General features: G+C 44.7%; 1 protein-coding gene across 9 annotated transcripts in view; it reads right to left on the bottom strand.

The window, feature by feature from the left end:
* The window catches only part of Grip1 (glutamate receptor interacting protein 1), a 622,013-nt gene that overhangs the window by 10,762 nt on the left and 585,128 nt on the right, over positions 1 to 26,123 (bottom strand). For 5 of the 9 annotated variants that reach the window (XM_029482638.1, XM_029482635.1, XM_029482637.1 and 2 more), the window contains 4 exons: positions 16,662 to 16,818; positions 16,014 to 16,125; positions 15,853 to 15,897; positions 10,955 to 11,188 (listed from right to left, as the gene is read on the bottom strand). In XM_029482638.1, the coding sequence (XP_029338498.1) occupies positions 10,955 to 11,188; positions 15,853 to 15,897; positions 16,014 to 16,125; positions 16,662 to 16,818 (548 nt within the window). The remainder of the gene's footprint in view (positions 1 to 10,954; positions 11,189 to 15,852; positions 15,898 to 16,013; positions 16,126 to 16,661; positions 16,819 to 26,123) is intronic. The other 4 variants (XM_021175316.2, XM_021175313.1, XM_029482634.1 and 1 more) reach the window with 1 other exon arrangement.

Genomic DNA, 26,123 nt, shown 5'->3' with positions numbered 1-26,123 from the left:
GTCCGTGGGTCCTGTTTACTGGTAGGTGAAATCTCTGTTCTTGAGTTGCCTGCCTATGTGCTGCTCCTCGGCTCTGTGGGTATTTTATTTTTGACTCATTTTCTTCTTTGAGCCATATCCTCTGTGTAACAGGTAGCATTCCTGGGGAGAGCCATAGCCCCAGCTTCTAACTAGCACAGTATGCTTTTTAGCTCTATGTTTCTTGCGACTTGCTACACTGTACAACACTTTGGGCTCCCTGATTGGCTGAGTAAGGAAGTCAGCATCTGTCTGGAGGCACTCTGAATGAGACAAGCCTAAGCGCACAGTGGACATCAGGAAGTCCACTTTCGTCTTAACAGCTGAGGCTTGTTTTCCAACGCCGTCATCCAGAATCCTTGCCTTTGGAAAATGTACCTAGGATCAAGAGATTCTTCTTTGATCAATTGGCTTGTGACTCTTTGGTATCTGCTCTATAGGCCAGAACCTGCGAGGGGCTTGTGGTGGTTTGAATGAGAAAGGCCCCTAAAGACTCATAGATTTGAATGCTTGGTCACCAGGGAGTGGCACAATTTGAAAGGATTAGGGGGTGTGGCCTTATTACAGGAAGTGTGTCATTGGGGGTGGGCTTTGAGGTTTCAAAAATCCCACTCCAAGCCCAGAGTCTCTCTCTTCCTGCTGCCTGTGGATCCAGATGCAGAACTTCTACCTTTACATGTTTCTCCAGCCCCACGTCTGTCCATGTGCCCTGACATGGTGACAAGGGACTTCTGAAACTGTAAGCACTCAAGTCCCCGTCAAATGCTTTCCTCTGTCAAGTTGCCATGGTCGTTGTGTCTCTTCCCAGCAGCAGAACACTAAGTGCTAAACAGCTACTGACACCCCAGACTGCCAATGTCAACCAGTTAACTAGAGCACCGAAGATAAATTAGCTCACAAGCCCCTGAGCCCTGGTTACTGCCAAGGCCTTTTCCTCTTCCTGGCTTTACATGTGACACATCTTGATGGTAAACTGTTCAGGACAAGGGGCTACTGACTGCTCTAAAACAGAAATCAAGGTTTCTGTGGAAAGATGTCCTGAGGTGAGAAGAGACTGAATTTTAACAGCCAGCTGTAGCCTTGCCTCGGAAATTGCTTACGAGTAGTAAATTAACACAGATGGAGTTAATTATTTTAGATTTACATAAAAGGCCCCAGGAATTTATAATATACTAATGGCAAACCCTGTCTGGCTGCTCTCAAAATAGCCCCAATAACTCACATCATGCAGAGAGCTTGCTTGGAGATTGCTAGAGCTAACTTTTGATTCCTTGCTGGGCCCCCCAGCATTTCTAAGGATTCTGAGGTTTTAGTCACCTATCCTCCACACACAGACAAAGCCGCCTTATCCGAGCACTTTCTCCCGGATGATTGCCTCTGATATTCCAACAACTCTGAACAAAAAAATCACCCTTTCTTCTGATGAGGCCCTGAAGCCTTGAAGAAGCTGACAGAATGACCCGTTCTGATCTAATGCAAACACGCCAGGATTCAATACTGGAGTATCTGACCTCATTTGCTGGGTGTCTTCTACCAAATCATGATTTCTGTTTGGATATACAATCTTCTCGCTGGATAGGCAGCCTTTATTCATTTTCAAAGGCCCAACAAACTAAAGATGAATCACGGGACATGTTTGCTGGGTCGCTTCTCATGTGCGCCCTCTTGTGGTCTCCTGGAACATCACACAAAATCCTGCTCTTTGAAGATGGACGTCTTGAAGCTGGTTTTGCCTTCTCTTCTAGCCCATGAAGACTACAGTATATCTTGTAGAATCTCTATTCAGGAGAGGCCTCAGGGGAAACTGAGGCATTAACACAGTTTCAAGGCTTTTCTTTCCTAAAGGAGCTAGTGTACCCCTTGAAACAAAACCGTGAACAAGGATATATACAGTTTCAATGGATATCGGCCCAATTCTGTGACTGCACCACAGTTGCTTCAAAGTCTAAAGCCTGAGGGGGGAGCTATGGCAGCCGGTAGTGAGGCCACTGAGATTCAAGTTCAGATCTGTTTTACCTTTTTAAGCTAGACTACCTGCTTGTCTGAACCGTATCCACAGGTAGAGATCAGAAATCTAATTGATGCTTTAACCAGAGCCAATTCATCCCCTTTCCAGACCAACTCAGCACAGCACCTTGGGAAAGTCACAGTAAATGACAGCCACCGTGGAAGCGATTCCCAATCCCCGACAGCCTCTTTAGAAAGCTCAGTCTCAAAGCAACACCTCGGTCCCAACAATGATGCTGATTTCCTTAGAAGCCACCAGGCCCCCTGGGAATGCTCCTGGCAGGCACTGCTGGGGCAGCTGTGCTCCTTTAAGCAAGGCATTTCAAGCAATGTCAGGTTTGAGGATAGGCCTACTTTACCTGTAGATCTTAAGAGAAAAGAATAGAATAGAATAGAATAGAAAGACTCCATCTTCCCAGCTCTTTAGCCCAAGAGGAAGCAGATCTTGTTTATATCCCTAGAAACTCCCAGGTTTCCAAACAAATTGGGTCAGAAAGGCAGCTGCTGCTGCTTCTGTCAGGGGAGCACCCTTGGCAGAGGAAGACAAAGGCCAGCTGCTTCTGATATCGCCTCCTGCTGCTCCCTGGCATCCTGTGGCACCGAGGGCTGAGGACCAAGAGGGTGGAGATCAGGACCCAGGATGCTGGCTCCATGGGTTGGCTCTAGGCTGACTTACTTGGTCTTGGAGAACTTAGTCCCGGCTGAGGGAGAGCGGCCCTTCTGAAGAACTGTGGTATATTAACAACTGCTTTCCTTGTTCACCCCCCAAGCCCCTGAATAATGCATTTATTTCACGGAAAAGCAGAGAATTCAACTCCAGCCTCAGGAGCTGATGGTCCCCCGGTATCGGGCCTCCATGTCTCTGGCCTTACTTCTTGTCTCTCCTGCTTCTGAGTACTGGGTGTGTGCACGGGTGCCCTTATTCCTGGTATCTATTCTCAGAGCTGCCTGGTGTTACCTCATGGCAATGGTACTCAACACTCAGCCTCTGCTTCCTGGTTCTCCCGTAACTCCAGCCTGGCTTCTCTAGCTCTGAACCTTTCCCAGTTCCGACCCACGTGGGCCTCTTTGATTACAGGACCTATTGTCAGCTCTTGTCAGAGGCACACTGCCCACTGATACTGTGAGAATTAGAATCTAAGGTTATTGCCATTCATGGGGGGAGGGGGCGGTCGTGGAGCAATGACAAGTTGGAACTGACCAGGGTCCTAATGAGCAAAGCACCCATTGTCTTGATTTTATTATATTTTATTATATCGCATAGGGCGTCAGACAAAGATCACTAAATCCCATCTTAAAGAAAACCCTAAGCTGCGGGCTATACTGATATGCCTTTAAGGACCACAATACTGCTGACAGATACGGCAAACTGTGTGGAGGGAAGGTACAGAGCACCCTTCCCCTAACACGGGGACACCGGTGAGGCAGGCTGACCTTCAGAGAACCCAGCATCTTAAATGGACACTCTACAGATGATGTAAACCTCTACAGCCTACCAACCAATCACCACAGAGACAAACAGGGACATTGGGGAGTCGGATCCATGACAGAAGTTCATAAAGAACATGAAGAATAGCAATGAGGCACACTGTCTTGAAAGCTTGTCTCACAGGACCGCTGAAGGTCACGTGAGATGTGGGGTGTCACCTCCTCTTGACATACCTTCCCCGGACTGTAGCGGTGGACAGCTTGCAAAACATGACAAGATACCAAGTGGGCTCTGCCTAGCAAAAGTGCAGAGGACTCCCAAGTTACCCGTTAGAACAGTGATGCCGTCTGAGACCCCATTATGCCACCGACTGATAAGACACCTCTTGATTGCTCTTTAAATGAGCTTTGTCATTGCTGTAATCCTTCGTCCCTCAAGTAAATTAAAAAAAAAAAAAAAAAAAAGCTTTTTTTTTTTTTTTTTTTTTTTTTTTTTTTTTTGTTTTTCGAGACAGGGTTTCTCTGTATAGCCCTGGCTGTCCTGGAACTCACTCTGTAGACCAGGNCTTTTTTTCAGTTTTTCGAGACAGGGTTTCTCTGTATAGCCCTGGCTGTCCTGGAACTCACTCTGTAGACCAGGCTGGCCTCGAACTCAGAAATCCTCCTGCCTCTGCCTCCCAAGTACTGGGATTACAGGCGTGTGCCACGCCCTGTTCTAAAAAGGCTTTCTTTTAAACATGAGCCTTTTTTTTCCCACAAATTTTGTTTTTTGTTGTTGTTTTGTGGTGGTGGTATGGTTTAAAAAGGACAGAACCGCATCCATGGGAATGCGATGGAAAACACGCATTTTGAGGATTTCTGGGGCCACTGTTTCATTGGAATGTGCAGCCCAAAGTCTGTTCCTTGTCACCCTAGCCAATGTTCCCCTAACAGTGTTCACACTGTTGTTTGCCCTTGGCACCACAGGGGATAAGCTGGCTGCCAGGCTGACACAGTGACAGGCAAAGAGCCTCCACTTCTCTGAGTGAGCAGTCTCCTGGCTTTGCTGCCTGTCCTTGCTGGCCCTGGCTCACGCTTGGACAGCCGAGGAGAGCTGGAGTAAGACGCTGAACGAGGTCGACTGTACCTGGGAAAATGTGCCTTGTGAGGTCTCCCTCCCCTGCTAGCATGTGGCCCTGCTCTCTCTTTTATGGAAGCGAGAAAAGCCAGACCCATACTCTACTTCTGAAGAGAAAGGAGCCCAGCAAAGCATGGCTACAGATGATAGCCGAGTTCACACACCAGCGGGGCTGCTTTTAGCTTCCCGTGATTTCCGTGATTTCCGCTGCAGGCAGTCCTGAGCCAACAGTCAGGAGGTCTGTGCCTGGCCCCGCTGACTCCTGTAATCCACCACGGTGACTTCAAATATTTAGCGAAGAAAGAGGCATGGGAAAGAGTGAGGTATTTGCCTTTCATTTTTCCTCCTAGGGCCACGCCCATTCCTAACCAGGGGGCGGGGTTACAGAAGAAGCTGGTGTCCCCGCAGCACTCAGTCCAAGGAGTAGAGCAGCATCACCGCACTGGCTCCACTCTGACAAAACTCCCAGCCTGCAAATGCACCGTGCTGAGCAAAAAGCTGAGGCTCCTGCCTGGCAGTGGTGGCGCATGCCTTTAAGCCTAGCACTCGGGAGGCAGAGGCAGGCGGATTTCTGCGTTTGAGGCCAACCTGCTCTACAGAGTGAGTTCCAGGACAGACAGGGCGATACAAAGAAACCCTGTCTCCAACCCCACCTCCCCTCCCCCCAAAATAAAAAAGAAAGGAGAAACAAAATAGCTGAATCTCCAGAGTTTCCTCAGAGTGACTCAAATGTTCCGGTGGAGTCCTCAGCAGCCTTAAGTGGGAAAAAAAACAAAAACAAAACCCTGGAAAATTATTTTAAGAATCCTTCTGTCAAAAGACATATATCAATAGCTGCATACAATTAAATGCTAAACTTAATTCTGTTGGAAGTCATGCACAGCAGGGAACCAGTGAGTGTCAATAGGAAGTCATTTTTAAAGTTCAATTGGGCTGAATGCAAGGAACTTGTCCTCTTGCAAAAGAGCTTTTGATTTGATTTGATTTTGGTGCCTGGAGGTGTGTGTGGAAGTGCAGCGGTGACTCATCGCAGAGATGGATCAAGTGGCCACCAAAGGATGCTTAAGATTCCAAAGGGGAAAAGGGACAGTTATCAACGAAACACAGCAAAGATTGCTTGTCCCTTATCTACAAAGAGAAAGCGTTTGTGATAAGCTGCAGCAGAAAACAGAGCTCATATTAAAGATAAAGTACGGAAGCTCCAGGGCCCGAAGTGTAGCCTCGATTCCCCTCCCACCATTCTGTGTCTGTGATTACATTAAAACAGAATAATATCTAGAACTAGCAAGACGTCTACCCGTGATTTTCAATCTTTAGACCTCAAGAGAATCCACTGATGATGTTGCTAAAATGTACGTGTCCCTGGCTCAGGGACCCTGAAAACCCAGAGACCCTGAATTTTAACAAGCACTCCATGGTGACGGTCACCTCGCATCTATAACCCAAACAACTATCTAAAGTTTCTCTCTTCAAACTTGTCTAAGGTCTGTTAGTGACTCGTGGAGTTAGTTCAACACAAGCTGTACTTAAGAAACAACAACAGCAAAAATGTCAGTGTACACTGTGCTGGGAAGTTTGGATTCCTTCATAGATAGGAAGGCAGTGTGCACCGTGTTTAGGAGCTTAGTACGCTTTGGCGTTGAGAAAGTTGGAGAAACAGAAGTCCACAGGAGATCCAGCACCACTGTCTGCCACACCATCACCCTGAGAACCGAATCACTCCAGCCCTGGTTTCCCCCCACCTGTGCATATAAGCCTGCGTGTCGTTTTTCCCCTAAGGGTCAGAATGGCAGCTAATGAGTCTGCCTTCATCAATGAATGTGGACAGTGTCTAGTTTAGTCTGCCTTCATCAATGACCCTAACAGCAAGGAAGGCATAGTGGATGAATAATGGACCATTTAGAGCTCAGACTTTCTCAAAGGACTGAAGAAATTGGGGGTTGGGGGGCCAGAGGAGAATATAGGTAGAAAGTAGGGGGTAAACAATGGAACGAGAGCAAATTGAGACATGATTTCATGTCAACTTAAGGCAGGATGCATTTCCATTTACTGTGTCAGTTTGTACCTATGGAGTCTTTGGGGGCCACGTTGATTCTGAGTCTGCAGTGAGGCTGAACATTGTGGTTGCCAGAGACCAGAGACAGAGCATACAAAGTGCACATAAGGCTGAAGATGAGCTCAGTTTGGTAAGATGCTTGCCTAGCATGCATGAACCCCACAGTTTGGTCCATAGCACAGCGTAGAACCGGGATTGCTGACACACACTTGTAATCCAAACACTCCTAGGGTAGAAGCAGGAAGGTCAGATGTTTAAGGCTACATAATGAGTCTGAGGCCATTCTGGACTATTGCAAGAATCTGTCTCAAAAGAAAAAGAAACGTCAGGATAAGATGTGCCCTTCAAAGACACATCTCTTTCATTTAACTAGGCTTCCCTCCCATGGTCCTACCACCTCCCAATAAATTTCGAACCTATGAATGAATTACAACATCCTTGAAGCCAGAGCTGTCCCTAGGTAATTGATGGAAATGTCTCTGAAATGCCCCGAGGTGTGTTTACTAAGATCCTAGGCATCTCTCAGTTCCATCAGTCAGGATTGACCACTGCAGTCAAGAAGCTAACAGACAAGCTAACACTTTTCTTTTGTATGAGGTGATGTTAGTGGCTTGCCCCCAGGAGGGCTTGAGCTTTTGACTTTCCTTGTGTATCTTACAATGACAAGGAGTTCTCATTAATTTTTATCCATTCATCCTCTCTTGATCACGAATGGGTCCAAACTTTAGCCCCGTGGCAAACCACCACCAGAAAGACTGAAACCGACAAGCAACAGGGAGCATGCTTACAGACATTCATGCCACCTACAATGGCCACTCTCATCTCTGATCTACTGCATAGTAGAAATTACTGTAACCTTTCGGGGACTGAAAAATCCACCTTTGTTCAGATTCTGCTTGGATCTCTTCCACCTAAGAAAGGAGGGGGGTTTTCTGCTTCAGTAGCCCCATTTCATGCCACCACTAATTTATGACAAAGGTTTAATGACAAGCAGGTGCAGCCGGAGGGAAGATAACTCTGTTCTATCAGTGTTATGATTGGAATAGGAAATGTTCCCCATGACGCGACTAGCTGGATGATTGGTGGGAAACTGTGCTGCTTGCTGAGCTTGACAGCCCTTCGCCACAAATCAGCTCTTAGTGCAAAATGGTGGACTCGCTTCAGTCAGGAGGGTTTCCTGTTCTCTGGGGGATCAGAGACCTAACCTGAGGAATGTGGTCTTGCGCCTGAGATTCCTGGAGTGCCTCCCCATGTTAGTAAGGCATCTCAGTATGTTAGCCTTCAGCCAGTGACCTTCGTCCACCCTAGATAGTCTCACCCCTTCCCTCCAAACTACATAACCTTTGGTTCACCCTGGCACTCCCCAAACCCTCTTGTCCCCAGCACTCACTCCCAGCCAGACCAGGATCCTACAGAACTCCACCCATTCCAGGCTCCGACTCATCCTTCCAGCCTAGTGTGCAGCAGCAGCGTCCAAGCACCCTAAGCAGAGAACGTGGAACCACAGCTGGTGCCCAAACTACAGACCGCAAATGACTGGACCCAAATGTTGGTAGAATGTTAGGAGGCTGTGGAAACTTTAGGAGGTAGTGCCTAGCTGGCGAAAGCTGGCTGGTGGGAGTGGGTTTTAAGGAGCATATTATCACCAGTTGCTTCCTGAATGTTTCTCTGCTTTCTGGTCCAAGATAAAAAGGAGCTTCCCAGACATGCCACCCTGGCTGACCCGGGTAAACCCTCCGAATCCATGAACAAAACGGAATCTTTCTTCCGAACAACCTGTGTCCATCAGACATTCAATCACAGCAATGAAAATGAACTAAGTTACATATCAGCACGCTTTCCCACCATGTCAGATACCCAAAGACGCAAACACATGAGACACGGGTGCGCTCATGAGTGAGGCCAGTCCCTTTGTTAATGACCATTTCCTTCTCAACTCCTGAAGTGTGCTGAGCAGCGATCACATTGACGGCCTATCAGGGTTAACAAATTCAGCAGAAGGCACCTGAGATGTCGTTCTCAGACGCTTCCCAGAGAACTGCAAAGCATGTGCCCACAGGCTCCATCTTAACTAAATGCTTGAGGAAGCTTTATTCTTAGAGTGCCACTTAGTTTCCGAGAACCTCATTTTATTGGGGATTGGTTTGGAAGACAGTAAAGCTACAGAAGAAATGTACTTAGAACCATATTTAGATGAAATGACTGAAATGATTGGGAAAAAAACAGTGATATTAATCAGGCCACGGTGACCCATTTGTGCCAATGATCTCATGAGCCACCAATTTACACACTGATGCACAAATGTGCCAACTGGTCTACCCGCTGCCATCTGTTAGATTTAAGTAGATAGAATTTTCCTTTTTTTAATAAGGTCTGTATTTCAGCAGAGCCCCACTAAAAATTTTTTCTGTTATAACAATATCCACATCTAGCTTACTGTCATTATTTTTGCTGAATACTTTCTGTGCAGGAAGCATAGGGAGACAGGGCATTTATGTTCCTGGGTCATAAGTAACTGTCTTTGAGGAAATAGCTTCATTCCCGAAAGAAGAAAGACAACAAGAAGACATTTTCATACTTCAACTTTCCTTATCTTATGAATGATAAGTGACTACTAAAAATATCTATTGTGAGGACTAAAATATGCATCAGACAGAATTCAGTAGGTACCCAGTGCACGACGGTATCATTTCTCTTTGAGGTTAAAGGAGGGGAGGTAAAGAGGTATGCTTTTCTCAACCTGGGTAGCAACTGAGAGAAGGGGGAAGTCAGCGTTCACCCCCACCCAAGGAAATTAGGAGGATGGGTTACTTTTTGGCATGGCAGAATTAACATTGACCATGTAGCTTTTACAATTTAGTGGCTACGGGATTTCCTATGGCATGATGGTATAAGTCAACATGTGATGTAGGATATGTGAGTTATCAAGAGATGTATCAAACAAACAACAAACAAGCTAAACTGTAATGGGGGCTCAATGCCTGTAGCATCTTTGTGTTTCTGAGCTCTCTTAATGCAAAGAACCCTGGTCATAGGAGAATAATTTTACTCCCAAAATACACCATGGTGTTTTCTTTGCTCATGCTTCTTTCTGTGCTTAGGGTGCCTCTCCACCCTCTACCTCCTTGTACAGTCAATGCCTATGTCTAGGAAGTCTTTTCTATTTCCTTTACAGAAGTGCCACCTTCTACACTCCAGGGCTGCCTAGGTTGGCTGCCATTATTGTACTGATCCCAGTGTCTCCCATGGTTTCTTAAATGTCTTACCACTGGTCTCTCATTTCCCCAAGAATGAACAATACATCCTTTGAGGGAATGTATACACAGTACACACAGTCTACATGTCAATGGATGGATGAATGTGTGGTAAAATAAAGGACCAGGATGATAGCATAACTCACGATAGTATCTTTCTCCACTCCATCATACCCTGTCAGTTACAAAACAAACAAGTATGTTTCACAGGGTAGTTAGGGAAACTGAAATCTTTATAGGAAAAAGGAGGAGTGACATGTTAATTCCTTTCAACCTGACACGTATGTGCTCCTTTGAGTGAAATGAATTCTGTGAGTAGATTATTAATGACAGGGAGGGTCTTGGTTCCTATGAAAAGTGAGGTTGGGGCTGTTACTTTTTTACAATCATCATATGTTTAAAAAAAAAGCATAAAGTACCATTCTAGCTGACTAAACCTCCCTATCACTGCTCATGTTGGCCTGGGACCTGCCATAGTTGTCATACCTATATAGGTCTCACTTAAACGCCATGGGTGGCTCGGAAGTGTGGTGAAGTGTGAGAGCAAGTTTGCTCTGTGGACAATACTGTAGTCTAATATGGAGCATAACCAGAGTTCATTCTGCCCTGGCCCCGGAAATCTAACGTTTTGAGGAGAGTTTCCTGCCTAGTGTAGGGATATAATTGAATAGTAAATCTGTTTTTCCAATGGGCTTTAAGCCTCTTGTCAGTGAAGCGATGGACAAAAGATGTCTGGAAAATCCTTCCCCCTGTCAATGAGAATAGACTCATCCATCAAGGCTCCACATAACATTGGACTCTCTCTCACTCTCTCTCTCTCTCTTTTTAGTAAGATTTTGACCACTTTTTGATAAACACATCGCCTGAAAATCAATCTTCCCCGATTTCCAGGCTAATCCTTCGAGGGGACATGTTTTAAGACATTAAGTCTCTGAAGCTTTGCCTTTCAACTGTGGGTTTTCTCTTCTGCTGAGCCCACAGGAGAAGTCACAGCTGAGCTTGCAGCAATGCATCACTGTCATGCAGAGTGGCTGCTACGTTAGACACCTGGGAAGGAGGAAGAGGTCTACTGACCTTGTGAAGCTCCACCGGAGTTGGGGACATGATCTCCTTTATTTCTTGCTTCATTTTCCGCAGGGTTACAGACTTTCTGCCCACGTCTGAGGGCAGGGTGTTGCTGCGTGTTGTTTGGCTATAGTGTGGCCGTGAACTGCTCCGCTCCTGGAAGCTGGCCTGTCGCCCCAGCTGACTGCGAGCCATTGGAGCCTCGTGATTCAAACTCATAGTACTCCCCGACATGATTGTTGCCTGCGGCATCGACAATTTTCAGAAACGATTAAACCACGGGTAAGGGAAGGGTTTGTTTGCTCAACATTAAGCACAACTCTCCTGCCCGGTCAAAATACGGTATCTTCAGGGCATAGCTAAAGGCTGGAGAATGGACGCACTGGCTGAACTGTGGAAGTCTGGAACACGCTCTGCAATTACATTTATAATGCGCATCTCGAATCCAATGGAAGTATTTAAGCCCCTGCGTTTATTTAATCAAATACCACCCCTAGCAATGCCAAGGCAAATTGAAAAGCTCCAACATTAGTTTACTGCAAACTGTATCTGAAGCAATAACTTTCCATGAGAGCTGGGGACTCATGAAGCCACTCTCAGGGCTTCTCATAGACATGGCCTGAGAGCTTCCCAGCAGAGGCCAGGCTGCTGCTGTCTGTAATGCTTCCTCTGGCTCCAACAGAAGCAAACCCTAGGGTGGAGTGAGCTTGCTGATGCAGAGGCAAAGGGGTCTCCTAACACTTCCTGCCTGGCACTGTCAAGAGCATCTTCTGGCCCGGTGACCTGCCCAAGATGTGTGTAGACACACCTTTTAATATTCATCAGCATTTGGCTTCTATATCTCACACATAGCATAGTGTTTCTTAGAAACGGTCTTTGTGTAATACTCTCAAGGAAGGTTTTTAAAAATTACTCTTTGATATCGGATTCACCCATTTTCTCAAAAACTATGAGACTTGAGTTGGATTTTACCAGTCAAAGGGAAGTTTATTCCATTTCAGATATATCCTGTGCATAGTAAGCAATGGGAGATAACATCCCAGATGACTGAATCTCAGAACTGGAGTGGCAAAGGGTTTGAAAGCAGTATCATGATGGGAATAGACATTTTTTATGTTAGAGGATGCCAGATTCTAAAAACAAGATGGTAGCCAGCTCTATGTTCCTTACATGATGCTTCTATACATAAATGTTACATTGGTAAACACACCTGAAAAATATAGTTGCAAAAGCTATAAGCAGCAAAGCTTGATTGGTTAGAGCTCTTTGAATAGATTTTTCACTAAATTAAGCCCAGAAGTCTTTAAGGTAGGCACTTCATCTGTCGCACTTTATAGAAAGAGACTGGAGCACAAAGAATTTTACTTGCCCAAGATCATGCATCTCATAATTGAACCAAGGGCACTGCCCACAACTATTGATTAGGGGGAACACTACAAAGAGAGCTGCATTTTTATCTGTTGCCTCTGTAAGAGTTTACGACTCTCTGTTGATGTTCGGTTTCTATGTGCACCACTAAGAAAATAGTTGCACCATTGCCAAGTGTTGACATAAATATTCATGGCTCTAACAACTGTCTGAAAAAGTAACAGAACCAACAAACTCATTCTGACTGGACCACTTATATCACAGATGCTTCTGAGGATGGCATTTTCTAGCGGCAGATAAGTCCTTGCTCACTGCTGGCTGCTGACTGCTGATGGCTGCACATAGAGTCTGGCTTACTCCGTAACGTCGTAGGCAGGCATTACAGGTCTCACTCCTTCACAATGGGCAGGGGGCGAAGAGGCCCATGGGTAGGTTCTGACACTTGGCAAGAGCCTGGTATGGGCACTCCAGAAGTCTGGTTGCAGTCTTATTCCTTGGCTTTGTGGCATCTCCTGTCACCCCAAACTTCTCCTTTTAAATAAGAAAGTCTTTAATACTTAAGCAACCGTAGGCATCTATAGTATGGCGTATTTCTGACAGATAGCTTTTTGAGGTTGATTGACACCTCCCTGGTGGCCAGCTCTGTTGGTGTCATGGACAGCTTTCATCCAATGGTGCTTGCATATATCACTTCTATGTTTAATCTGTGGTAACTGACAGCACCCAGGGATATATTTTTTTCCTGCAATGGTGACCATCCACCTTACCTCCATTCTTACCATTCTTACCTCCTTAGAATACTTATCTGCTTTATTTAAATCTATTTTTTCCTTCTAGTTTTTGTTTGTTTGTTTGTTTGTTGTTGTTGTTTTTTTTTTTTTTTTTTTGTGAGAGCCACAGGAAGCATGTGGGAAGTAAAAGAATCCCTGGACCTGAGAGCTGCGATTCTGGCTGAGCTGCCTGCCAGAGGAGACACTGAAAACGGGTTTGCCAGGGTCCAGTGGAGGGGAGGAGACAAAAGAACGGCTCCTCAGTCAAGTTTTCCAATTATGGCTGGATTGCTCACTTAAGCTGAAATTCAATTGAGTGAATAGCATCTAAAAAAGGATTATAAAACTTTAAGTACAAATATAATCCAGATATTTGGTTTAACTTCCATCTGTTAAAAAAGTTAATTAAGAAATATTAACTCAGTACTTGATTTTTATTGCATTTACTAAACATCAGGTTCTCTATTTTTTTAAAACTTTATTTGCATTGGTGTTCTGCCTCCATGTATGTCTGTGTAAGGGTGTCAGACTCCTGGGAACTGGAATTACAGACAGTTGTAAAATGCCATCTTGGGTGCTGGGATTTGAACCTGGGTCTTTTGGAAGAACAGCCAGTGCTCTTAACCACTGAGCCATCTCTCCAGACACTTCAGGTTCTCTATTAATCATTATGTTAAGTATTAGATCACTATAATTCCTATGTTTTTTAAAAAGCATTTAAAAGATTTTTCTTTTTTTGGAGACAGGGTTTCTCTATGTAGCTCTGGTGACCCTGGAATTCACTCTGTAGACCAGACTTGCCTCAAACACAGAGATGCGACCCCAAGTGCTGGGATTAAAGGCACTCAACACCACACTGTTCAGCAATTCCTAAGGTTTTTTTTTCTGTTGTTGTTGTTTGTTTTAGATTTATTTATTTATTTCATGTATGTGAATACTGCAGCTGTCTTCAGACACACCAGAATAGGGCATCAAATCCCATTACAGATGGTTGTGAGCTACCATGTGGTTGCTGGGTATTGAACTCAGGACCTCTGGAAGAGCAGTCGGCGCTCTTAACCACTGAGCCATCTCTGCAGCCCAATAATTCCTAAGTTTTATGTAAGTAACTGCTGTTAAGAGAGGCTCAAAACTGCTTGAGGTCTTAGTTTGAGTTTTTAGCCTCAGGGAAGGCTACACATTTCTTTCCAGTGGTAAAGTTGGATCTAAATTATTGCTTGCAATAATGACAAGGATTAGTAAATTCTCCTTTCAATCATGATCATTTTGGCTAATCCATATTTATAAACATTTGTTTTAATGTTTCATGTTGAAGGTAAATTTCATCTGTAGAATTCTAGCTTCAACCAAAACGTAATAGCTTTTCCAATCAAGAGAACAGAATTCATTTAGATGAGAGAAGTTTTTGTGATAGTCGTGTAACTAGTAGAACTCTAATCTGTGAACCCGTTGAGCATTCCTCCTAGCTGAGAATTTAACTGCTCTTTGGTCCAGCCCCTTTCTTTTCGGCATTTGACATTTTCAGGGACATGCCACATAAAGCCGGATGGAGGCACCTGTAGGCTGATGTAACACACTTCTGGCTGTTGTTTTTATGAGATAACTCAGTTTCCAGGCAACGGCCCAGGATCATGCTATTACCTTTACAGCTCCTTCAATGCACCCAGTGTAAATGAAGCTATAGGTAGAGTGAGTGCCATGAGAGAAATTCATCCCCATGGCAAAGGCCTGGGTGGCAAAGGAAGATAGTGAAGGCACTGCTCATGAATCATGAATCGTGTGCCTTATTCTGCCTGATCCTTGACGTTCTACATACAGGGGGTGGTACAAGTTTAAATAAACCAGCTGGACTTTAAGAATTGTGCTCTTTTTGAAAATCAATGTCTCATATCTTAATTAAAATTTTATAAGTCTATCCATACCCAGGCCCTTTAACTATGCTCTGAAGCCAAAATTCATGCCAGGTAATACTACGGTGTCTATAAATCCAAACTACTGTTTTCCTTTAGAATTTTCTTTGCAGAGTCACAAACATTAGAGTCACATAAGATATCCACACATGCAACTGAGAAGCAAAGTAACAAAAAGATGAGTAACCGTTTTTTAGAATTGCAAGGTTCCACCCGGCTGGGCCATTCGCATTCCTTAGAGTGACTCGGGGACCTCAGATGACATCCAAACAAAAGTGAGACTTTCACCACTTTACAGTTTACAGCTTGGAAACTCAGGAAGAACATAAAAGGAAACATTCCAGGCCTTCCCAGACGAAGTCTGAATACCGCCAGCAGGTTTATGGCTGGGTTTAAGGAACTGCCCAGGGTTCCTCTGTCCTTCCTCAGATTCAGGTGATGCTGATATGGAATTAAGATTTCCAATGAACAGCAAAGCAGGGAATAATGGCTTGCCTGCTTATCGAGTAGACTGGCCTTTTAAAACAATTGTCAACTTGAGGGCAAAACAAAATACAATCGCATTTCCTCTTATGTTCCTCATAACAATTAAATTAATTTCTATACCAGGTACAAATGAAAACATGCCAAAGAAACCTTTCTAAAGCAGCTAAGAGAATGAAGTGCACCACTGTTGGGGGACTGGGCTAGCTCCTTAGCGATTTGGTGGGAAACAGGTACAGTCAGGGTTAGCAAGGGAGCAATGGCAGAAGCCACAAGTCAGTAAGAACTGCATTGGATAAAATCAAACTGCTGTCCGGAAGGCAAGGGCAGGGAAGGCGGCTTCACAAGCAAAAGTAGAAACAGAAAAGGTAGCTACCAAGAGGGTCATGTTTCTCAATGACACACGCCTGTCAGCTTTCTCCTGTGGAAAGGGGTTAAAGCTTTTTAAATGAACTGCTGTGATCAAAGCAAACGTAAAAGGACCAAAACAAAGGAAATGTCGGGGACAGTCAAGATAAACAGCGGGACCAAGGCTACCTCAAGCTCTCTCAGGATCCCCGACTGGCCGCAGGTCTCCAGGTCCTCCAATGCTTGAGACCAGAAGTTTTCCTCTTGTTCAGCATCTGCACCGTCAGAAGCCCCTACAAAGCTGCCAGTAAGAAACACAGTCTAGGTTAAGGAAGACGGACGGACAGACAGGAATGCATGTACGCATGTGCATGTGTTCAGACACAGACACACAGACACAGACACACAGACACACACACACACACAGACACACACACACACAGACACACACACACACACACAAGTACTCGTGCACTGTATGGTTCTCTTGTCTGGGACTGGAGGCAGATACCTGTAATCCCAACACTTAGGAGTCTGTCAAATGGAATTGTTTCCGGTCAGCCTGGGCTCTGTTCAGAGACAGAAAAGACATGACTTTCCCCCAGTGCTACTCTAGGGAACTGTTCTGTTGCCTGGTGTTACCCAGCTATCCCTGGGCAGCCTGCATTTTGGAGACCCTTCTATGTGGCTGATGTGGACAATCAAAGTGGATCACTTCACAAAGTCAATGCTAACAAGAGCTGCCGCCAGGTGTAGAGAAGTGTGACTCCTCCCCCTGAGACCCTAGACCAGGCAGCAGTCACCCTAGACTGGGCAGCAGTGGGGATGCAATCGTACCCACTGGCTGTGGATCGATCCCAGTCTTCATTACTCAGGCCCACATCTGGGTACGTCTGGCTTCGAGGCTTGGGGACTGGGGACAGGCTGGTTCTTTGCTTTGGACTCCTCCAATCATAGGTGTTGTAATTGTATCCTGAAGTCTGAAAAGTCGAGCCTGAAACAGAAGCAAGGCGTTAGAGCTGGGTCTGAGGATTACTCGTCTATTGAGATTTGACATTACTGTCCAGCAGAGAGTCGGGTGACAGAGTGACAGCAGGAACAATAACAAGCACATAGTGGGACCTTTGCTGCATCACTGCTCTGAGAGCACACAGTGGGACTTTCCTTGTAACTGCTCTGAGAGCACACAGTGGGACCTTTCCTGTGTCACTTCTCTGAGAGCACACAGTGGGACCTTTCCTGTGTCACTNCTCTGAGAGCACACAGTGGGACCTTTCCTGTGTCACTTCTCTGAGAGCACACAGTGGGACCTTTCCTGTGTCACTGCTCTGAGAGCACACAGTGGGACCTTTCCTTGTAACTGACCTTTCCTGTGTCACTGCTCTGAGAGCACACAGTGGGACTTTCCTTGTAACTGCTCTGAGAGTACACAGTGGGACCTTTTCTGTGTCACTGCTCTGAGAGCACACAGTGGGACCTTTCCTGTGTCACTGCTCTGAGAGCACACAGTGGGACCTTTCCTGTGTCACTGCTCTGAGAGTACACAGTGGGACCTTTCCTGTGTCACTGCTCTGAGATCACACAGTGAGACCTTTCCTGTGTCACTGCTCTGAGAGCACACAGTGGGGCCTTTCCTGTGTCACTGCTCTGAGAGCACACAGTGGGACCTTTCCTGTGTCACTGCTCTGAGAGCTTTCTTCACAGACAGCTTTGGTCCTAATTATTTGCAATTAAAAGATGATGCTAAAGGCTTTGAAGAGTGGTTTCCGGTACCTAAGCCTTCAATTCATAGTCAGTACCATATACACACCTCTGTCTTCCCCAAACTGCCTTGGCTGTCACAGGTCAGGGCTCTGGAGCTACCAGTTCTCACTTCTCATCTCTCCTTTCCTAACTATTTCATCATCTTTTAATGAGAAGACTCATTTCTCATCCAGTTTAAACCCTAGAGGGTGCTTGGCCTGGAGGACAAGAACCCCCAGCCACCAAATCCAGGGCTAAGCTGAGAAAGCCTAGCTCCTATGAGAAGGGCACTCCAAGACTGGGTCATCGTTGAACAAGGCAGACTCAGAGCAAGAGGAAACCTCCATGTTTCCTCTCTCTCTCTCTCTCTCTCTCTCTCTCTCTCTCTCTCTGAAAGTCAGAAGTAAGGAAGATGTCAGCATGAGGTGGTTTGAGCAAGCTGTGTTTATCTGGATTGCAAACAGAGACTGACTTTTAGGACAGGGAGTTAAGCCTGATAAGTTTGAATGGAGAGGCAGTGGGGGATTAGGGAACAATCAGGCTATGTAACAGACATCACCCTTGAATATGAGCTAATACTACAGCACCAAGATTTTGACAGTAATAGATTTAAAGGCTATTCACAACAAGGTATAAATTTCATTCTTTGAAATTATTTCAAGGAAAACACTTAGAACATAGCTTCAAATATGTGATGGGGTATGTAGCTTTTCAGTATACTTTTGGGGTTCAATTGAGAAATCAAGGACCTATGTATAAGTCTGAGTCCACAGCTTAGATCATAATTATCATAGATTTTTTTAGTCCATTTCCTCAGGCTGTGTATACCACCCCCATATACAAACAGCTTAATACCAGATGTGTGTCTTACTGTATTAAAGGAATTCAACATAACAAACAGCACTGGACCCCTATTTTCACCATTTGGGGCTAGAACCTGGGTCATAAAAGGTGGCCAATGACAGCCAAATAAAGATCTGAAGTTTGGATGTCAGCATTCATTAGAGCTAAGTGCTGTGGAGACAGTGTTGACCAAGCTGGAAAGAGGAAGGGAGAAGATGTAGTCGTAATAAGGAATATTCTCTACCCCCAAATCCATCAACGACATTCTCTCTGCTCCCAGGGAGACACTGGTCTCTCTGACTACCTACATGTGTTCCTGCAGGAGGAACATCAGTCAGTTGACTGGCTAGGCTGGGACAATCTCTGCATCTTCTGCTGCTGGGCTGTGTGGTAAGCAAAACAGCTGGTCCACTGGTAACTGGACCAAGCAATGACCTCAAGGATAAATGTGCTAAACAAAAATGTAGCAGAAATATTTAGGAGCTCAGATCCCTAAACACTGTAGAGTGATATAGCAGTTTTAATAGGCCTACATCTTTAACATTGAAACCATGTGACTGTTAGAATGACTTGGTTTAAGAGGAGGAAAAAGTTCCCTGATTCTGTCTGGGGGTTAGACCTAGTTCCTCTAGCATGTACAGATACCTTTGCAGGAGCATGAACATGCATGTGCACATCACACACACACACATACATACATACATACACAGACATACACATATACATGCATATACACACAGACAGACATATATATACAGACACATATATGCACACACATACACAAGTACACACATACAAATGCACACACACAGAAACACACACACATGCACATTACACACATGCACACACATACACACACAGACAGACATGTGTACACACACACATGCACACACACACACATTCATACTCACATATGCACGCAAGGTGGATTAACATATGCAAAGCAACAATCATTTTCAAGATATTATAGTAAGGACCAAAACTTGCTTAGAGAATAATGTAGAGTCTGGTACATAAAGGAGTAAAGTGTGCTATAGAGAAACCCAGGTATAAAGGATGCTGTGTTGGAAATTGAAGGCCTTTGACTTTAACTTGTAACATTAAAGAACCAGCAAGAGAGCATTTGAGCTGGTTGTTTTTTATTAAGACTCTAGAACTATATTGGTTCTTTTAAACAGCACTGACAGAACTATGACATTAGACACACAGAGAAAGAGTTAAGTGAGAATGTGGGCGAGGTGTTCCAGACTTGACAGAGGCTGTGTGACAAAGGCTGTGGTGACGGGAAGACAGCAGGGAGGCTAACCCAGAGGAGCAGTAAGATGCGTGGGCCCTGATGCCACTAAGACGCCCCCTGCCTCTACCAGGCTCTGGGTTACCCTGTGAGACAATACACCTCCACCTTAGTTAAATGCAATCATTTTGGTCTTCATTTATAAGTAGCCCAACTCAATCTCCAACTGCTACAGGCACACGCCGATACCGTGATTTCAAGTGGAGAAAATTAGGCCGCTAAGAGCAAGCTTAGTTTTAGAGGTGAGAAGATAAAACCCTGAAGATCAATCATTTACCCTGGGGTCAAACTGAAACTGTAGCAATGCCTCATGTGTCTCAAAAATAATCGCGAAAATACAATTCAATCTTGCTTTTGTTGCACGGCTGTGTGAGAACACAAAATTAAAATGCTACTTTGTATGAGCTCATGTGTTTGTATATATGTGTGTTGGGTGTGTATGTGGGCTTGCACACTCATGTGCATGTCTGTGTGTGCCGGGAATTTATATATGGTGTTTTTCTCAAATGCTTTCTACCTATTTTTTTTTTTTTTGAGGCGGGGCCTCTCACTAAACCTGGAGCTTGTTAACTGGTAACTAACTCGGTAGCAAGTCCTAGGACTTCCCTCTGTCTTGTGCTCTCCAGTGCTGGGGTGCCCCTGACTGTTGCGTTTGTTTGAATGCAGGTGGAGAGCCTAACTCAGCTCCTTATGCCAGTGTGGTAGGTACATTACTAACAGAGGCATCCCCACAGCTTCCGTAAAGTGCATTTCAAGTGAAAATGTGAATAAAAAGAATTGTTATGTCTATATCTATATCTATATCTATATCTATATCTATATCTATATCTATATCTATATCTATATCTATATCTATATCTATATCTAAATCTATATATTGCATGTAATCATTGCTTTGATTTAGAACTGGAAACCTTTATTCCTCTCCTTTATTTGTTCTGCATCTTGGTTTTCTGCATCTTGGCTTTAACTTTAAGGTTTATATTTTGTGTCATAACGAGGGTTTAAAACTCCGTCTTGGTTCTTTCTGATGAGCACAGTTGCATTTTATTTATTTGCAGAGTGGAAGATAAAGTTTCACAAATGCAGGTGCTTCTAAATCGCCTTGGCATGGTGATTATTTTTTTAAGGGATAGTAACTCTGAGGTATTTGTAAAGTCTTGACACCCCAACACAGTCACATTTGCTTTTAGTATTTTCTTCCCATTTATAGCGGTTAGCACTCCTTGTAGGCTCTGCTCCAGAGTTACCTGGCAACAGCCAGGTGTGCCTGACTCACTATAAAAGGGGCTGCTTGCCCCCTATCTTGTTTTCTTATCTCTTACCCTCTTCCTTCTCTGCCCCTTCTCTCCCCATCATTCCCCTTACCCCTCTCTCCATGTGTTCATGGCTGTCACTCCTCTCTCCCTCTCTTCCTCTCTCCCCCTCCCCCCCTCCATGCCCTGAAAAAACTCTATTCTATACTATACTATCCTGTGGCTGATACCTCAGAGTGGGAAGGGATGCCTCAGCATGGGCCAGCAGAGGCATACCCTCCCACCGCACCATACCATACCTCTACCAAACAAAACTGATTCTCTTTTCTTTTCTTTTCTTTTCTTTCTTTCTTTTTTCTTTTTATGAAACATAACAATAGCCTTTTATTTCTGCCCAGTCTTCACGTGGGGAAAAAAACAAAACAACACTGGCTCCAACATAGAACGTTTGAAAACACTTTTTGGGAATATCCTCCCAGAATCTATAATTTGGGGGCTGTCTGTCTTGCTGTTACTTGTAATTTTGAAAACCAATTTTAGTATAAGAAGGCGAGCCAGATAATCTTGGCCAGATTTGTTTTTCAAAAACACTATTTTCTTAAGAATAGAAAAGTCAAATCACGTGCTTGTGCAGTTATTTGTAATTGTTCTTGCCAATAAATGACTTATGGGTCTGAATGGACACTGCTTAAAAAATGGCAGAGCGAGGAAGGCTGTTCCTGTTTTAGAAACTGAAGGGGAGGGCACATTGCCAAATCCAATCTCACCTCCAATATAGCTGTAACAGGTCCATAATCTCAAGCCAAAGTATGTGAGGAAAATTGGCAAATTCAGTGAGAGTCATATAAGAATTGGGCAGTGTGTATGTGTGTGTTGATAAGTGACCAGAGACTTGCAGAGACCCACTTAGCCAAAGCAGAGGTAAAGTAGCCATGGTTGCCATAGAACTTAAGGATGCACTGAATGGGGCTGGTGGCAGCAAACATCCTGAATAATGCCAATCACCAGGGGGAAGTCAGGTGGACTGAGAGAGGGCTTATACAGATGAGCATCCTGTTCTGCTGGTGAGCTCTGTGGCCTCTGCTCTCCATCAGCTATGGAAGCCTTATCCTCTTCACCTACCCCTTACCCTCGATATCCGCGTGGAGCAGCTAATGGGGAGCTAGCCTAGAACACAACAGGAACTTGCAGCTCACCCAGAGCTCCAGCAAACCCTCAGGTCATGATTCACTCAATGTGGTGACGAGTGACAATTTGTAAAGGATGGTAATAAGCTGTATGTAAAGCTTATATCAAAAGAATAGCTGGGGGAAGGAAGTGGAGGAGGAAACAAGAGAGGGAGAGAGGGAGGGAGGGAGGGAAGGAAACAAAGTAGGACAAAAAATCCTCCCATGGAACAAATTCTGAAGGTGACCGAATAGAACATCAAAAAATTAAAAAAAAAATATATATATATATACAGAGCAAAGTCATCTTCTGTAAAACTAGAGATCAAAGAGGAAATGCCAGAACTCAGTGGAAACTGGACAGGTTCTAAGAGGACGTGGAGCACGTGAGATCCGAGCATAAGCAGAAGAAGATTGGAAATGCCGGCCCGGGAGGATGGGTGAGCTCATGCACACAGCCTAGGAGTTTGTATTCTTTAAGTCTTCAGAAAAGTGCGCTCTGACTGTACACCTTGGCGTCAGTTACTGACTTTTCCTGCCTGTATAAATACCACCAGGAAACGTGGCACTACGTTTCCCAAGTCAAGCCAGAAGAGGAACAAAATCCAAGGGATTATATAAAACAGTTGAACCAAAGGCCACATTTTATGTTAAAGACCCAGAGTGTGACTAACAAATAAACACAACTGATAATTTCTGAGGAAAAATTAAACCAAACCACTAATAATCTAATCATAGAAGAGTTAGAAACACAAATGTATTAAAGAACATATATTGGGAACATGTTTAGAAACTGAAGAAAAAAAATAAAAGAATTAATCCAGAGATTAGTTAATTATATGCAAATGTATTTAAACCTGAACTTAAAAAGGCTACTTCTAGAGAGAACACACACGGTAAAAGTGACCTTAAACAATCAGACAGAAATGTTGCTACCTGAGTTGAGAGTCAAGGATTACAGAGACCCTGAGAGCATCAATTTCCCTGAGGGTCCAGGAAGTGACAGTTTTGTTGTCTCCTTTTCTATTGACTTTTGCTATATCCAAGTACAGCCTTCAGGGTTTCATCACTTAGAAGAAGGAATAATTAAGACCCAAGGGCCCAGAGATTCAGCTCTGGATAAAGGAGACTGGCTTGGAGCATCAGAGAATGGGAGAGGAGGAAGTCGCCCGAGATGACTCGGAGAAATCCACCTTCTGTGCCACTAAGTCACATCAAGGTTCCGCCACCATAGCACTTCCTGTACACCCTCCTGGTGCCCTCACCATCTCTGGCCATTCCATCCCATTTCCTTTTCCATTAAGCAATGTTTATTGTTGTTGGTAGTAGATTACTTGTGTAGTGTAGAGCCCTTCTCCCAGAACAGAGACCTCATCCTGTTGAATTATGGTGAACCTTAAAAATGGGTTGAATGAGTCACTGGGACACTTTAGTGAGGTCGCAGAGAACAAAAATCGAACGTGGTTCCTCAAGTCGTGGATTCTTTTGCATCACGGGGCTTCAGCGACACTGGGGCAGCTACAGGCTTAAAGGAGGCAGAGTGAGTGAGGTCTTCCTGGGATAGAAGGGAGTCTGATGAGAGGCTGGAGGCACAAGGTAGAAAGACTCCCTACAGGTCAGAACATGACAGCTATTAATAAGAGGGAAATAACTGCTTTTGTGCTTTACGTGTAAAAGGTCGGTTACAAAAAGGTCAATTGCAAACAGTCCAACGCTAAATACACCTGGTTTTTATCGAATGCCGTAAGAAAGTGAAAGAAACCAAGACTCAGAGACTTGGATGAACGGCAAGCTCAAAACGAACAAAGAATATGATGTGCAGTCTAAAACCCCTATGCTGCAGTGGGTGACCCTGGCAGGAACTGCTGTCTTCATGAGGACAGGGCAGGGTTGCCATGCTCTGAGCCACCAAGCAGCTGAGGACCGCTTTCTGAGGCTGTCCTTGAGTAAGCAAAGAGTTAAACTTGGACGCATTGAGAAGAGAGAGCCATAAGCCAATGAAGAGGCTCAAAAATAGGTTAGGTGGTGTGTGTGTGTGTGTGTGTGTGTGTGTATGTGTGTGTGTGTGTGCAGTCAAAGGAATCAGGCTATTTTGCTTGAAGAAGGACAGACTTAAAAAGAGAAGCGATAACACCCCCGGCATCAGCCAGTTCTAATTCACCTTGGGGGGTGTAGCTAGGAATGACAGACAGAAGCCAAGGGCAGGGCAGATTTCAGCTCCACAGTCAGGACTACCGAGCTGTCAGAGCTGCTGGAGAGGGAGGGCTGGCAGAGAGAAAGAGAGAGCCTGTCAGGTTGGTCTTCAAGGACACACAACATGCCCACACACAGCACTGCTAGACACAGCCTCAGCGACCACAGTGGATGTCCGACTAGCTCGCTTTTGGATCCTTCCCTCAGACTAACACCCATGACCAACAGTGAGCTTCAACTTGAAGCTTCCTTATGGGAATCACATGAGAGTTGTCATGTGAACATGTTTAGTAAATTCCTAAGCTGTCTACTCATATAAGGCATTATTGTATCTTTAAACTACTTTTTTTTTCTGAGACAGGGTTTCTCTGTGTAGCCCTGGCTGTCCTGGAACTCACTCTGTAGATCAGGCTGGCCTCAAAATCAGAAAGCTGCCTGCCTCTGCCTGCCAAGTGCTGGGATTAAAGGTGTGCGCCACCACGCCCGGCTCAAACTACTTTTTTTTAGATATTTTATTTACACTTCAAATTTTAACCCCTTTCCTCATTTCCCTTCCCCAAACCCCTCTATTCAATCCCCCTTCCCTCTGCTCACTAACTGATCCACTCCCATTTCTTGGCCCTGGCATTCCCCTACACTGTGGCATCGAGCCTCCATAGGAGCAAGGGCCTCTCTCTCATTGATATCCCACAAAGCCATTCTCTGCTACATATGCGGCTGGAGCCTTGAGTCCCTCCATGTGCATTCTTTGGTTGGTGGTTTAGTCCCTGGGAGCTCTGGGGGTACTGGTTAGTTCATATTGTTGTTCCTCCTGTGGGGCTGCAAACCCCTTCAGCTCCTTGGGTCCTTTCTCTAGCTCTTTCATTGGGGACCCTTTGCTCAGTCCAATGGATGACTGTGAGCATCCACTTCTGCATTAGTCACACATTGGCAGAGCCTCTCAGGAGACAGCTATATCAGGGTCCTGTCAGCAAGCACTTGTTGGCATCCACAATAGTGTCTGGGTTTGGGAACTGTATATGGGATGGATCCCCAGGTGGGACAGTCACTGGATGGCCTTTCCTTCCGTTTCTGCTCCACACTTTGTCTCTGTATGATCTCTAACTATCTTAGTTTCTTCAGGCCTATAAAGACTTTGATGTGTCAATGTTAAAGTTAGCACTATAACTGTTATTCAAGTTTTTGAAATGCTTCATAAGCATTTTTTTTTTACTAAGGAAGGTCAAACCGTATATTTCATGGGCCAATCATAGTCCCAGTCTTATGGTGCAAAAGGCTGGAATAGCTCAGTTCTTAACACCTTATGGGGCGGAACTCATCAATATCAATCGTTTTCTCACAACAATTTATGTAAAAATGTTTCCCCATTAGTAAAAAATGAATAAATCAACACATGCATTAATAAATATTATTATATAATTTATATTAATAAATAACATTGTTATAATATTATATGATCTGTTAATAAATAAACACACATTAATAAATTACTTGGATGAATTTTGAGTAGGTTCCTTTATCTGACATCCCTTATGCCCAGTAATTTTCAGGCAATGAAAATGTGACACTGGGTGGTGTGGCTAACTTGTCACATGGTATTACAACTTGGAAGACTTGCCAGATAATGAAGGGTTGAGTTATCTGTGTGTGTGTGGGGGGGGGGGGGGGGGGAAGGGGGACTGGAGAGCTGGCTCAGCAGAGGAGCTAGGCTTGGTTCCCAGTACTCTCATCAGGTGCCTCACAGCTGCCTGCTACTCCAGCTCCTGGAGACCTGACACCTCTGGTCTCCTGCATCTCTGTGCAC

This window comes from Mus caroli, chromosome 10, assembly GCF_900094665.2.
Source record: "Mus caroli chromosome 10, CAROLI_EIJ_v1.1, whole genome shotgun sequence".
NCBI lineage: Eukaryota > Metazoa > Chordata > Mammalia > Rodentia > Muridae > Mus > Mus caroli.
This window is presented reverse-complemented; position numbering and strand designations above follow the sequence as displayed.